Below are 15,310 nucleotides of genomic sequence, written 5' to 3' on the forward strand. Positions count from 1 at the left end.
AAACTGGGCTGTGATAAGAGGATATTCACATGAGCTCCCTCCTGATCTCACACCAGTCATGTGACCTGTCCGCAGGTAAAGCCATGAGAAAGTGGGTGGAGTCTATCACAAAGATCATCCAGAGGAAGAAACAGGCTCAAGTGAACGGGCCGAGTCACAACATCACGTTCGAGAGCTCGCCCCCGCCCATCGAGTGGCATCTGTGTAAAGCTGGACAGACGGATCAGTTTGATCTCATGACCCTTCACCCCATCGAGATCGCCCGACAGCTGACGCTCCTGGAGTCTGACTTCTACAGGTGCGCTCCTCATCACATGATATCAACAATCAGAGTTTGTAATGTTACTGTCAGAACAGTCAACAAAAACTGCCGCCGTCACATAAACTGACACCACATGAATGTGATTCAGAGATTTGTGGGTGAAATTCAGTGTAATTTAATTTCTTTGTTTCATGATAAGGGAAACTTCCTGTTTGTAGTTTTATTTTCTGCTCAATTGCCGTCTGTCTGCGTAGAAAAATGGGCCACTTTAACACAATGGAGCGTAACAGCTGTGACACACACACACTTCCTTCACCTCTGTGGGAACAGGCAGCGAGTGTTGTACCCACCTCACCTCTGTTTCCCATGAGGCCGTTCTGTGCACACACACATGTTTATTATGAGCAGATCAACGGTGTGACGTGATTGGTTACAGCATGTTTATGGTGTAGAGAACTGGGGCGTGGCGAGACTGTCTTTGGCAAACTTTGGAGTAAAAAAGCTCAGCAGTGCGGATCCATGTGATGATTTTACACAGTGCACGAAGCTGCCATATTACATTTCTGATCAGCGAGTGTGGGCGGGCACGGGGTGTGAAAATAAGGATTGTTGGCCGGCAAATATGAGCGCTTTTTAGATAAAAAAGAAGAAAGTGATATATCAGTGATGTGACAGAAAGCCAACACAACTCAATATAACAGGAAGAAAGACTGATGATGTGTCTGTGCGACTCCCCACATTTCTCCTCTTTAAGATAAACAACAATAAACTAGTTTGATAAGTTTGATGTCTTTGTTAGAACTCATCGTTACAAGTGGTTCTGGGCAGCATCACTTACAGGGATCAATCGTGTCATGTTCTTTGTGAAGACTTTCTGTGATTCGCGTCTTTTATCGAGTCGCACTTACTGTGAAAGAGTATTAATACAGTCGTGATCATGTGCCGTTTGTATTCCATTCATCACACAGTCAGGCCGGGATAACATGAGCTCCCGGTGTAGAGAGAGGTAGGCGACATGGAAAGAGGAAATCCACGCTTTTTATGTTTGAAGTACACCCCCAACTGTCAAAACTAAATCATATCTGTGGAAATGTACAATACACACGCTGGCTTATGAATACATGACTTGTGTATACAGATTTTGATTACATTTATCCTTTTACCCAAACTTACATTGCATTATTCTATACATCTGTTCCTGTGTATGTGCAATCCCTGGGATCCAACCCGTGACCTTGGCATTGCTCTAACCACGAGCCATAGATTAACCACATGAGCATTGGCTATAGAATAAACAGGGAGGGAAGGAAAGTCTTTTCCTGTTATATTTACATTTAGTCATTTAGCAGACGCTTTTATCCAAAGCGACTTACAGATGAGGAAACATTGGGAGCAATTATAACAACATAGGCCACAAAATACATAAGTGCATCAAACTAGTCCATTAAAGCCTAGCACAGTATACAAAGCTAAGAATAGTGAGGTTAGTAAGTTTTTTTTTTTGTTTAAAATTTTTTTTATAAAGAAGGAAAGGGAAGAGAATTAGGATAAATCAATCAACGACATGTTGACGGAAGAGATGCGTTTTTTAAACATGGCAACCGAGTCTGCTGATCTTGTAGCAGCTGGTAGATCATTCCACCAATGTGGAACAGATCCAGAGAAGGTACGGGAGACTGACTTCTTTCCTTTTTGGGATGATACCACTAGTCATTGTTCCTTTGCAGACCGAGTGGAGATACGATGGTGCAGATCCGGTGTTGGTCTTGTAGGCCAGGAGCAAAGCTTTGAACTTTATGGGGGCGGCGACAGGGAGCCAGTGTAACCTGATGAAGAGCGGAGTTACATGCGCTCTCTTCGGTTCATTGAAGACCACTCTTACCGCCGCATTCTGGATCATCTGGAGAGGTTTGATTGTGTCCAGCCAGAAGCGCATTGCAATAATCCAGTTTGGACAGGGCAAGAGCCTGGACTAGGACTTGCGTAGAGTGCTCCGATAGGAAAGGTCTAATTTTCCTAATGTTGTAGAGGATGAATCTACAGGACCGGGTGGTGCTGGCAACATGACTTGTGAGGTTAAGCCGATCATCGATTACCACTCCCAGGTTTCTGGCTGTGCTGGACGGTGTAATCGTTGATGAGCCTAGTTGAATGGCAAGGTTGTGGTGAATCTTTGGGTTGGCTGGGATCACAAGCAGTTCCGTTTTTGCAAGGTTTAGCTGCAGGTGATGATCCTTCATCCAAAGCGAGATGTCACTCAGGCATGCCGCGATGCGAGCAGAGACCGTCGGATCGTCCGGGTGAAATGACAAGTAGAGTTGTGTTTCATCCGCATAGCAGTGATAGGAGAAGCCATGCTTCTGAATGACCGAGCGGATGATGTCATGTAAGTTGTGTTGGCTATTATATACTTTTATATATAAGTGTTCTGCTTTTTCGCCATCAGATTACTATCAGGTGCCATGAACGCCTCTCACTGAAGGGTCAGATAAAGACACTCCAGACAAAAGTCTTCTCATTGGTCAAGAAAACACATGAATAATCATGAGACATCAGTGTACTATAGTACATCAACCACATCATTTGTCATTGGTCAGATTTTAAACCCGGAAGGCAAACCTAACTCATATTTTTCTGAGTAATAACACTTTCTTTTCTATGATGTGCAACCCAACTAACTCTGTTAACATCTAAATAAATGTTGTTTAGTGTTTGGCAGCACTCAAACGAGGTACTCAGCTATGTAAAGAGGTTTTTCTGATATATCACTGATGTATCACTTTCTTATTTCCATCTAAAAAACGCTCATATGTTCCAGCCAAAAATCAGACTGAAGTAAGCCTGCCCACACTCACTGATAAGAGATCTTACAAGGAGGCTTCATGCAACTATCCCATTAAAACACAGATGTTTTCAACATAGTCAGTGCCAGATGTAGAAGTGTATTGAGTTGACCTTTGACCTTCCTCCTCCAGGGCAGTTCAGCCGTCAGAGCTGGTGGGCAGCGTTTGGACTAAAGAAGACAAAGAGATTAACTCACCCAACCTGCTGCGTATGATCCGGCACACCACTAACCTCACGCTGTGGTTTGAGAAGTACGTCTCTCTCTCTCTCTCTCCTGCGGTTCATTCTGTGTGGATTCTCACACTTTCCTCACGACTCTCAGGTGTATCATAGAGACAGAGAACCTGGAGGAGCGCGTGGCCGTGGTGTCGCGGATCATTGAGATCCTGCAGGTGTTTCAGGAGCTGAATAACTTCAACGGTGTTCTTGAGGTGGTCAGTGCCATGAACTCCTCTCCCGTCTACAGACTGGATCACACGTTTGAGGTGAGTGCACACGCAGACCAGCGGTGATGTCCAAATCACCGATCAGACGGGAGATTTTCACCCAATATTCTTACAGCTGTATTGCTGGATGTCATTGACCAGAAATATGAGTTTGACAACCTCCACAGCACTGAAACAAGATGAACTGTGAAAATGTAAACAACGTATTAGAAAACAAATACAAACTAAGATTGTATTCTAGAGGTCTGGCCATTTTGTCTCGTGATATGACGTCTGTCGAATACTTGACAACTGGAAGGCAGTTTAACGGTCAGAGATTAAGTTAAAACAGGACTTAGTTAAATTTGGACATTTAAGTAGATATGCAACAAAAACAACATTACTTGTGTGCATTATAAAACAATGGCACTGATGTGTCCGAGCAAGTTAACATTTATTTGAATCTAGGACTAGTCTAAAGCCTGTACGGGAAAATCAGCCGTGTTCTGCTTTATTCATTCCTTTCTGTATTGGATTGGTTTGTTGCCTTTTTTGTGACCGATCCATTCAGTTTGTATGAACAAGAATCTTATTAAAATGTTTTCTATCTGAAATGTTGCTGAGAATGTGGTGTAAGGTGACTGTAACGTGGTTTTATGATGCTTTTTCCAGCAAATCCCGAGCAGACAACGGAAGACTCTAGAAGAAGCTCACGAGCTCAGTGAAGATCACTATAAGAAATATTTGGCTAAGCTCAGGTCCATCAACCCCCCCTGTGTGCCCTTCTTTGGTACGACTGTGAGTCCAGTGTTGTTAGTTCTGTCTCATTGCTGTAGTGAAAGAAACTAACCGTGTCTCGTCTCTTCAAACATTTCAGGCATTTATTTAACAAACATCCTGAAAACGGAGGAAGGAAATCCAGACTTCCTGAAGAGACACGGCCGAGAGCTCATCAACTTCAGCAAACGGAGGAAAGTGGCAGAAATAACGGGAGAAATCCAGCAGTATCAGAACCAGCCGTACTGCTTACGTGTGGAGAGCGACACACGGGTGCGTGACGTCACACATCATCGCGTTACTTCTGCATGTTACACACGTACACAGATTCACTCTTGTTGTGTTGCAGAAATTCTTCGAGAACTTGAACCCCATGGACGATATGATGGAGAAAGAGTTCACAGATTATCTGTTTAACAAATCTCTGGAGATCGAGCCTCGGAACGCCCGCACGCTGCCTCGATTCGTAAGCGCCTCCACTCATCATGTGTAATATTGAGCAGTAGAAAGCAGATTTGTAAACTGTGATGCTGTGCTGTGACAGGTGAAGAAGTACCACTATAATCTGAAGTCTCCTGGGGTCCGGCCGTCCACTGTACGGCCCGGCACCATGCGCCACCCCACGCCGCTGCAGAACGAGCCGCGGAAGATCAGCTACAGTCGCATCCCAGACAGCGAGACGGAGAGCAACACGACATCCGCTCCGAACTCGCCCCGCACCCCGCTGACCCCGCCGCCCGCCGCTTCCAGCTCCACAGAGATCTGCAGCGTGTTTGATTCGCCACAGGGGCCTTCCAGCCCCTTCCATTCCAGTATGTCAATCATTTCTACACACTCATATGATGAGATCTACAGCCGGTCGTGTGTGTGTGTGTCATGCGATTAGGGTTGGGTACCAAGAACCGGTTCTTTTTTGGAGAGTATCTTCATGTCAAACGATACTGTTATCGATACTTGTGCTGTTTTATCTCTTTGTATTGGGGTGTTAAAAGGCAAATTAGAGGCTGCTGCCGGTCATTTTCCATCCCTGAATAATGTCTGAATGTTTGCTTGACGTTTGTGTGATATCTAGGGCAAATATGATTTCTGCGATGTATTTGTAATCGAGGCTTCACCACGAGGAAGCTTACGTCAAACACCCCTTTGTGGCAAGTAAATATGACATTATGATGTGCTCCTATGCACATGCTAAGTGCCGTAAGTGCTATGCTAAGAAACACACACACGTTTTGTTATGTGGCATTCTCTGTTTGCTAAGAAGCATTTGTAAACTGTAGTTCAAAAGCTCAGCTGTAATAAAATACTTAAAATGTTTAACAGCTTTTTACAACAACTTATAGAGCCTAGTATTGATAAGTACCGGTATCAATAAGCAGTATTGATCAAATCTTAATGATACCATCCCTACATGCGAGTCAGTGAAAGTCTCTTTATATAAGCAAAGAGGTGTGAGAGGTTGTGCTGCATCATGAATAAATCACAGCTAAATGTGTCATGAACTAAAGCTATCGTGTGTGTGTGAGTGAGACTGTATTAAACTGACCACTGAACAGCTCTAATGATGGTGAGACACATCTGTCACTTTCTCTTTCCTTTCTCTCTGCTTTCTCACAGACAGCGACAGTATTTTTGCACCGGTCGCACTGCCTCACGGCCCACGTTAGTATATACTATATAGATATATATATATATGTCTGTCTCTCTGTTATCAAAGTGTGTAAAAATGACAAATATGTACAAAAAACTAAGTAAAACACCTCACACGAGGAAATCTTAAATTATAACAGTGAAATATAAAAGGGAATTGAAGTTATCTGTCTACTGTAATGTTTATCTTTAGTCAGTCATTTCTGTCATATTTTCACCTCATACTGTTCCACACACACACACACACGTGTTCTCAACATTATTTCTCTAATATTAACACGTGACAGGATGATCATGTTGACTGAACTCTTCGTCTCCATCACATGCTTGCTTCATTCTCTCGTGATGTGTCTCCCTCTCGCTATCTCGTCCATCTCAGGTGTGATGACATTATTTCACAGGTCATGTGGGCTCATCAGTGAGTGTCATGGGTCGGTGTGTTTGTGTGTGTAACTCCTATTTTCTCTGTGTCTTTAGGGTCATCTTCAGTGTCGTCTATGGTAGGTTTCCTCAGGAGTGACGATGCCCCGGTACCTCCCCCTGTCCCACCCCGCCGCCGCCCGGAATCTGCCCCCGCTGAGTCATCGCCCTCAAAGGTGCCCGCCGCTCTCATCTAAACAAAGATTGCAGATGTTGACAGTAATAAACAGATTTATAGCATGTGACAAAAATAAATGAAGTGTTGGCATGTGTCTGTGTTTCAGATGATGTCGAAGCATATAGACAGCCCTCCCGCCATTCCCCCGCGTCAGCCCACCACAAAGGTTTACTCGCCGCGTTACTCTCTCACGGAGCCCCCCGACAGTCCCCCCACCCTGCCCCCCCGAGAGCCTGTGAGAACGCCGGACGTCTTCTCCTGCTCCCCTCTTCACCTCCAGCCCCCCCCGCAGGGCCGTCGCTCCGAACTGAGCCAGACCTTCTTCCCGCCCACTCCGTTCAGCCCGCACCCTCCGCAAACGCCATCACCGCTGGGGCCGAGGAAACACCTGCCCTCCCCGCCGCTTCCAGACTGCGAGCCGCCATCAGGGGCTGCCGGGCCACCCGTCCCGCCGCGCCAGAGCACGTCCCAGTCGCCCATCCCCAAACTGCCCCCTAAGACCTACAAAAGGGAGTCGACTCACCCGTCTGTGCACCGCGACGGCCCGGCGCTCCTGGAGAACGCCAACCCCTCGTAAACGAGAACAAGTGTTGAATCTTACCCGAGAAAGATCAGAGGACAAACGTGCCCTTAACAGACCACCGATTGTGTTTTCGCAAGTGCAAATCCCGATGACTTGTTTTATGTTGCTGTTGTGTATGTTTTGTAGTTGTTTCTTGTTTATTTCATTTAATTGGTTTGGTTGATTTTCTTTCCTGCACAAAGCCAGACAGACAGACTGAGAAACACACACACACACACGTGCTTGAGAACAGCGGCTGTGCATCTGATTCAGCGTCTGAGACTTCACTGCCTGTCAGACAGTTTCTCTGGCAGTAATCAAGTTCATTCTGACGTGTTTCACCGCTGGATCCGTTTGATAAAGGGACTGCGGAAAGCGCTGACGTTCGGCACTCCATGAGAAGTGTTTGTGAGCCAGTACGCTGAAGGTTAAGGTACCCATGCACACCAAAGAGGTACTCGAGAAATACAACGCAAGTGATTGTCCTGTATGTGTTTGAACTTTTATTTCCTCAATCATTGCTGTTTTGCCAATAAGTATGTCAAGAAAACAACGATTGCCTTCTCAAAACAAGGGAATAAAAGTGTTTCTACCACTGAATGCCAAACACGAGCCACGAGAATGTGTTTCTGCAGCGTGTTGTACCTTATTGAAGTATTCATTCAGCAGATGCTTTGATCCGGAGCAGTGAAATACAATGACAGGTAGATTTCTACAGAAACTACAGCAGAGAGAAGAGATTTCCTTCATCTGTTTATGATTATATGCTGCTGTGTCTTTAAGACTTGAGCTTCTGCAGGTGCTTCTACCTCAATGACACCATCGCTGTGGAAATGTGTAGAGATGTTGATGACCTGAGATTAACGGGTTACAGAAACAGCACTTTTATTATCTCGTGGCACCATTTGATCAAAGACTCCTGTGTAGAAGAACTCTTTATAATGTCCTTCATTTGTGAATCTGGATAAAAGCATCTGCTAAATAAATAAAGGTGAAGTGAACACGGTACACCTGAGGAAGAGATTTGATAGAAATGAGAGAACAAATCTTATCGTTAAAGACAAAGATCTAAGTCCTGTCATTGATCCTCTGGCGTGTTTGTAAAGCTGCATCGAGTCTTTCTTCAGGGGAACACAATGAGGTTCAGTGTTGTCTTGTGTTCCGCTGAAGAACAGGTCTGAGACTTGTGTTCATTTCTTCATCATTAAATAAGAGTTCCAGCCGATCAGTGCTTTCTTACGGTCATTGAAAACAGACAGACAGCCAGGATTCATTTTCATGCTTTTATCATAAAGATTACAAACAACAGTTTAATGAGCAGTGTCACGAGACCAGGAGCTCTTCACACGTGAGCTTTCTGTTTGACGTCACCGGTGTAAATGCTCATGTGACGTCATCGGTCATCGTCGGGGCATCGTTTGGTTTGTTCTGCACGAGACTCTGGACTCTGGCCAGTATGATCTCATTGGTGCAGCTGCAGTCTTCGGGTCTGTAGGGGGCGCTGATCGTCAGCACGCTGGCCACGCGCAGATCCTGCCCGTCTTCAGTGACCGGGAACCGGTTTCTTTCCAGCCACAGGCGCAGACTCTCCCTGCGTGACCGAAGCTCCTCCGGGCAGAGAGACGGCGCCGAGTCCGGCACCACCAGACCCCTCATCCGTCTCTCCGTCTCCTCCGATCCGCTCCGGAGGATCTGAACGTGTTTCACCGCGTGACCCAGAATCAGCCTGACTGACGCCCGATCGGTCTCCTGGAAGGTCACCAGCACCACACTGCAATGACATTATCATCAGTCACGTGACACATTCAAGCGAGGAGTTATGAGTAAAACAGTGACGTGGGTCCTGATGACGTCACGTGTACCTCGCAGAAACGGGATCGACGGTGAACACAGATCCTTCAAAGCGCTGCTCATCGCAAGCCGTCACGCGGACCTCGTGATTAATAAACTCCCGCCACTCCAGCGGATTCATGTCGCTCCACTTCATCCATAAACACGTGAAGTTTCTCTTCGTCAGAACGCGGATGCGATGCGAGTGAACGCCAGACGTGCGGTCGGGCTGCTGGTTCGGACGCGCACGGATTTATGGGAAATGCAGTCTATGGTCTATCGGCGTGCGCATGCGCGGACGTGTCCCGCTTGTCAGGTTGCTGCCGACGGTTTGATTGTTTGATGATATGTCGCGATACGGAGGCGGTGAGTCCCGTTAAACACGCGCACGCACGCACACACACACACACACACTGAAGTGAACAAACACATCAGCCTTCATTCAGAGCAACACGGCTGTTAAATGCAGATTTGTGTTAGCGCGAGCTGCTAACCGTAATGGCGCTCGCGACCATCGTTGTGCTGTCACATGATTGTTGATTTATATTGAAGTGTGAGTATAATGTTAAGCACGCGCAGGTTTCGCTCTCTGTGTCAGAAACGAAGGTGTACGTGGGTAATCTGGGCACCGGGGCCGGTAAGGGCGAGCTGGAGCGCGCGTTCGGTTATTACGGGCCGCTGAGGACCGTGTGGATCGCGCGCAATCCTCCGGGATTCGCCTTCGTGGAGTTTGAAGACCCGAGAGACGCCGAGGACGCGGTGCGTGGAGTCGACGGCAAGTGAGTGACCGTGGGCTGCTCTTTATATCTGCTGCTGTAACCATGACAACACCGGGCGTGTTTATGTCACGTTGTCAGTTCAGGGGCTGCGACCTTCTGTGGTTCAGCGGTAAGAGGTTTGTGTTGATCTCAGGGGCTGTATGAATGTATGAATGTATGAATGTATGAATGTTTGAATGTATGAATGTATGAATGTATGAATGTTTGAATGTTTGAATGTATGAATGTATGAATCAGAAAGAGCTTTATTGCCAAGTGTGCTTGCACATACAAGGAATTTCTTTTTGTGACGTAACCTTCCAGTACACAGAGACAACAACACACAGACAAGAAATAGGCAAATAAATAAGTGTATAAACAATTGTGCTAGAAATGATAATGGTAGATGCAGGGTAACAATAAATATAAGGATATTGCACATTTTTATTGCATAAGTGGGGAACATTTAACTGTTCATGAGGTAGATTGCCTGGGGGAAGAAACTGTTCTTGTGCCTGACTGTCCTGGTATTTGCGGCTCTGAAGCGCCGGCCAGATGGCAAAAGTTCAAAGATGGGGTAACTTGGATGTGAGGGATCCAGAGTGATTTTCTGAGCCCTTTTCCTCACTCTGGATGTATACAGTTCTTGAAGGGTGGGCAGGGGAGTACCAATAATCCTTTCAGCAGTCCGAACCCTTCTCTGTAGTCTTCTGATGTCTGATTTTGTAGCTGATGTATAGGATAATGCACTGTGGGTAAAAGCGTCTGACAAATGTGTAAATGTAAAAACGAGGACTTGTTCTTCAAAGCTCTCAGCATCATGAGTCCAAGAACCCAAGAGATGTGAGACGGTCTGAGCTGAATAAAGGGGATTCACTTCTAGCGTCACCTCAGAATCATTTCACACTTTTGAATCGTCGATACAAATATGGAGACTAGGACACGTTTATGTAGATTAAAACACAATAATGCATCAATGATTTTAATAAACAACATCACAGATTATATTAAAACACTGAAATGGACCGTTTTTGTTCGTTACATACATTGATTTAAATAAAGTTTTGAATGATTATTTAAACAATTCAAGCGCTCGTTGAATCTCAGGATAGCCAAAGCTGCGACGGATACATTCGTTCTATCCTTAAAGACCCGCTGAAATAAGATCGCATTTGGAGCTGCATTTGAGTCGGGACAGCCTGACCGGCCTTCAGTCGCGCTGCAAAGGACGCAGCCCCCGCATTGGGACACAGGCATGGAGCCCATGGGAAGAGAGAGCATGCGAACACTCACCGAAGATGCGGAAGTTTTCTTCACGTTCTCTATAGTTTGATATGACAGTGACGTCATCAGCTTTGCATTTTCTCGGGTTTCAGGGTGATTTGTGGATCTCGCGTGCGTGTGGAATTATCCACAGGAATGCCGCGTCGCTCCCGATACGATCGGCCACCGAGTCGCCGCCCCTTCGACCCGAGCGACCGCTGTTACGAGTGTGGCGAGAAGGGCCATTACGCGTACGACTGTCACCGCTACAGCCGTCGGCGCCGGAACAGGTAAAGCTCACCTGTGACTGAACGTTATTGCTCATTTCTGTCACATCTCTCTGCTTGTTTGTTTGTTTGAACTTGTTCCTTTATTGAAGGTGGGGTTTTTTTTTCTTCGTTTGTTTAAAGTGACATTTTTACTTTCAATGTTCTTGGGATTTCATTTAATGACTGACCTGGTCAAAACCTTTCAGGTTTCATCGTTTGATTCAGAGAATCACGATCCTTTACGATGTCATCAGGCATCTAGCAAATTCCACACGTTCGATCGCCTGCTATGACGGGGGCACGAGCAGCCACACCCCTTCGCTGAGGCTCCTCCCGCTGCTACTTAACTATTCATAGCCCCAACCCGAACCAGATGAGAGCGCCAATCCGAGTAAATTTGGCTAGCGATTCGAGCCCACGGTTTTGATAAAGAGCATCGAGACCTCGACAGACCATGATCCCGTCTAGAAAAAGCGCCTTGCACACTTCCATCAAGCCTCGATCAAGCGATTTGGCTGTCGATACGATCAACGTTAGAAATCGAAGAGAACGACTAGATGCAGAGGTCGGCTGATGATAGATACTTCTAGATCGTCTAGATCTGCTAGACCTCGACCTGCAAAGTTGCAAGGTTTATTTCAAGTACCAAATAATGTGTCTCTCTGTGTATCATATATCCATAGCCGGAACTCAGATGAGTCGTAATGCTGGAACAGGGCTGGGTGACGTAGCTCTTTACCTTTCATATATTTCACCAAGTGAACCTTATTGAGTGCTTTCTTTCTTTCTTTCTTTCTTTCTGCTGAAGTGTAAATCAAAGACAATGCTAAAGACTCATCTCATACTGCTCAACAAATTGAAAGAAAGGATTTATCACCAAAACATGATCCAGTTTCTGTTGTCGATTTGACAAAAGTACAAGATTGAATTCCATCTTCAGTATGTAGATCACAACAGCTCTACGATACGTAGCGTCAGACTCAGTTTGTTTTTGTAAATCCACAGTATCTCAGACTCCTATAGTGTAATGTATTGGCGTGAGGAGTATGTGATATGTCACTCAGCCCTGACGTGAACTGTATGTGTTGATTCACGTTCTGTTTCTACGACTCATTTCTCTCTCTCTCTCTGCTCTGTGTTTCCTCCTGCTCTCCGGACTCAAGCAGGTCTCACTCACGTTCTCGATCCAGAAGCCGGAGACACGGTCGCTCGCGGAGTCGCAGTCGAGGGAGAAGGTTTGTTGTCCACGCTCTCTTCAGTCTTGTGTGGATTTTATCAGCAGTGAACCTGTGTGTCTTGTTTCAGGTCCAGGTCTTTTTCTCCTCGCCGGTCTCGCTCTGGATCTCCCAGACACTCTCGATCTGTGACGCCCAAACCATCCAGGTGAGTTCTGACCTGCTTCACTTGTACAGGAAGTTGTTTCTGTCAGCGGTGCTGTCGTCTTTGTGAAATCTTATTGTGGCAGTTTAAAAGTTTGCGCTCATATTTCTTGATTCTTTCTCCTGACCTCCCAAGATCCCGCTCTGGCTCCGCCCACAGGAGCAGGTAACCTATAAAAACCTGTATCTCATCATCTCATGCTATATGATCAGTCAGATCTTCAGTCACATAGTTTTGTGTCATTGGGTTCTGTAGGTCGTCTTCAGTCAGGAGATCCAAGTCCGGTTCTGCAGCGAGGAGGTGACACACACACACACTGTGTAAAAATGTGATGTGCATGAAAGACTGCAAACAGTATTAATTCATTATATTGTAGGAACTCGTATTCATAAAACATCTTAAGTAGCGCTTTACTTGGTTCAAAATAATGGGCATGTCAGTCCTAACTTTAAGAGTTTTAAGACTGCTAAGAGTATTTCATAAAGTGTTTTAGCGCTAAAACTATCTCCTTAACCTGTGAGACGTTAGGAATAGAGAAGAGGACTCCTGAGTCAAAACATAAATGGCTGTAACACCGGCAGTCTGAACATCTGAGACCTAAACATCTCAGAAAGATTTCATGACAGTGAGCCATTAAAGCATAAAGACTGGGAATATCTGCTAACTGTTTATGAGATGCAGACGGGCAAAAGGCTCACAATCAGCTTTAAATATGTCAACATGAGACCACATTCTATAATTAAATGACTGACAGACCCATCCTCTATCAGCCAATCGCTGTGGTCGTAGTCAGTAAGCTTGATGACATCATCCATAGCAACGAGGTCAACCCCACCGTTTCTCTTAGCTTAAGATTTATTTCTGTTCCTTATTAAAGTTCCTCTCAGCAGCGCCGTGAAGGGGTTTTAAGAGGAAGCTCTTAACTAGAATCTGTTTAGGAGAGCTCGTAGTGGTTGGATGTTTGGTGAATACGGGCTCAGGTTCAGTCATTTGAATTCATTCTCTTGTTTCAGTCGGTTACCCTCACGAAGTCCAGCAGGAACTGAGAGCCCAGAGAGAGATGACTGATCTTCTGACTCATTTCTTCACGTTCTGCTGAAACACTTAAGTTTGAAGTGTGTTTATGTTTTGGAGGTTTATGACTTATATATATATTTATATATTATACATTAAAATGTAAGAAAAGCTTTTTTAGTTTTGTTTCATCATAAGGTGATTCTTGTGTGTTGATTTTTCTTTTCTGTAGACGTGAGTTTTGTTACACATCGGCATGTATCAAAACTACAATAAAAACAACATTTCTAAACACAAAGTGAAAATGTCGGAATATTTCACAGAGTGAGTGAACAGATGAAGAGTATTGTGTTTAGACATTTCAGAAATGTATAGATTACGAATTCTACATTTCATAAGTCTCTTTTTTTGTCCTTGTCAAACCATCCTTTTGATGATGTATTGTTATAGAGATGTTTCATATAATATTCAAGTCACACATTTACAATCAGAGTGTAATATTCAGTTCAATATTACAAATAGTGTTACTATTTCAAAGAAACACACAAAGTGATACAAATATTAAATACCATCAATATAGTATGTTTAACAATGTTGCATTGCTTTATAGGAAAATAGAAATACGAAAGCACACATGGTATTTAAGGGCATTCTAATAAAGCAATGCTAATGGAATCAACAGAAACTGGAACCAAAACTCCAATGATGAATAAAAAAACCTCTGGAGAAACCAGACTTAGCTGGGAGGACCAGTTCTCCTCTGACGCGTTAAAGCTGTGTACATATATACATGAAGAAGAATCACATGAAAACATCTCCCACAGCTGTTAGTTTAGTTTCCTGCTTGTGTATCGCACTGAAATCTGATGTGTGTCTGATCTGTCAGCTTTCCTGTAGCTCAGTGGTGATCCCAGCGGATTGCACATACTACGAAACTAATGTATCGGACAATGCCATGTAAGTCGCTTTGGATATCTGCTAAATGTTAATGTAAATCTATGACATCAGTAAATCAGCAGCATCAGACCTCATGAACAAAGATGATGTGACCTGGAATCAGATTGTGATGCAGATGTCGCTCAGCAGAAGATGATGTTGTTTATGGGATGTTGGTGGGTCTTTTATAGTCTGACTGATCTCATCAAACATCACTTCAGATGGAGAGTTATTGTTTAATGAAAACCTCAAAACTGCATTAAACATCCTTCTCCTCCTCTTTTCTGTGTGCAGCGCAGACATTAACATCAAGAGCAAGATGTAAAATCAGTTCATATCAGCAATCATAGCAGATGCAGTAGAAATGACATGAGCACTTACACATTGAACGTGTTTTTATTCCACAGAAACATCATCATCATCTTTTAAACTATAAACCATCTCCTCTATTAATGTGAAAGCTCGAACAATGCTTTCTGAGGTTGGACATTTCCTTTCATTTATCAGAGTTTCTTATACACACATAATCTTGTCATTATTTTCATCCATTAGTTTAGGTTCTGACCACAGGATCTGTGTCGAGAGCTTTCAGAGTGCACTCAGATATTGAGTGTTAGGTGACACATGCACAGTATATATTCATGTAAATCTCTTTTCTATATTTCACTGTCAATGTAAATACCATTCATACGACAAACATACGGTTTCATAAGACATTTGATTTAACACTATTTCTGAGATCAGT

General features: G+C 44.5%; 3 protein-coding genes across 7 annotated transcripts in view; 2 read left to right on the forward strand and 1 right to left on the reverse strand.

Annotated features, from left to right (window-relative positions):
• The window catches only part of sos1 (son of sevenless homolog 1), a 23,291-nt gene extending 15,569 nt beyond the window's left edge, over positions 1-7,722 (forward strand). The window contains exons 15-23 of the mRNA XM_079483876.1: positions 76-298; positions 3,238-3,357; positions 3,429-3,591; positions 4,204-4,321; positions 4,409-4,581; positions 4,658-4,774; positions 4,853-5,120; positions 6,433-6,551; positions 6,660-7,722. Of these exons, the coding sequence (XP_079340002.1) occupies positions 76-298; positions 3,238-3,357; positions 3,429-3,591; positions 4,204-4,321; positions 4,409-4,581; positions 4,658-4,774; positions 4,853-5,120; positions 6,433-6,551; positions 6,660-7,130 (1,772 nt within the window). The 3' untranslated portion in view covers positions 7,131-7,722. The remainder of the gene's footprint in view (positions 1-75; positions 299-3,237; positions 3,358-3,428; positions 3,592-4,203; positions 4,322-4,408; positions 4,582-4,657; positions 4,775-4,852; positions 5,121-6,432; positions 6,552-6,659) is intronic.
• gemin6 (gem (nuclear organelle) associated protein 6) lies at positions 7,598-9,188 on the reverse strand. The gene is made up of 2 exons (XM_079483879.1): positions 8,978-9,188; positions 7,598-8,886 (listed from the first exon to the last, which is right to left on the reverse strand). Exons 1-2 carry the CDS (start codon positions 9,100-9,102, stop codon positions 8,499-8,501), a joined length of 513 nt encoding a protein of 170 aa, XP_079340005.1. The 5' UTR covers positions 9,103-9,188; the 3' UTR covers positions 7,598-8,498.
• Positions 9,143-14,022, forward strand: srsf7b (serine and arginine rich splicing factor 7b). 5 transcript variants are annotated; one of them, XR_013788109.1, is made up of 10 exons: positions 9,143-9,311; positions 9,544-9,724; positions 11,080-11,256; positions 11,442-11,866; positions 12,402-12,470; positions 12,541-12,618; positions 12,751-12,780; positions 12,871-12,915; positions 13,629-13,730; positions 13,862-14,022. XR_013788109.1 is itself a non-coding variant. In XM_079483878.1 (9 exons), the coding sequence occupies exons 1-8, from the start codon at positions 9,293-9,295 to the stop codon at positions 13,681-13,683; spliced, it is 657 nt and encodes a 218-aa protein (XP_079340004.1). In that variant the 5' UTR covers positions 9,143-9,292; the 3' UTR covers positions 13,684-13,730; positions 13,862-14,022. The 5 variants fall into 5 exon arrangements, 2 of the variants coding, with proteins under 2 accessions (XP_079340004.1, XP_079340003.1); XR_013788110.1 differs by having other exon boundaries at positions 13,629-14,021; XM_079483878.1 differs by lacking the exon at positions 11,442-11,866 and having other exon boundaries at positions 12,399-12,470.
• The last annotated feature ends 1,288 nt before the right edge of the window (positions 14,023-15,310 follow it).

This window comes from Barbatula barbatula (assembly GCF_947034865.1).
Source record: "Barbatula barbatula genome assembly, chromosome: 20".
Lineage (NCBI taxonomy): Eukaryota > Metazoa > Chordata > Actinopteri > Cypriniformes > Nemacheilidae > Barbatula > Barbatula barbatula.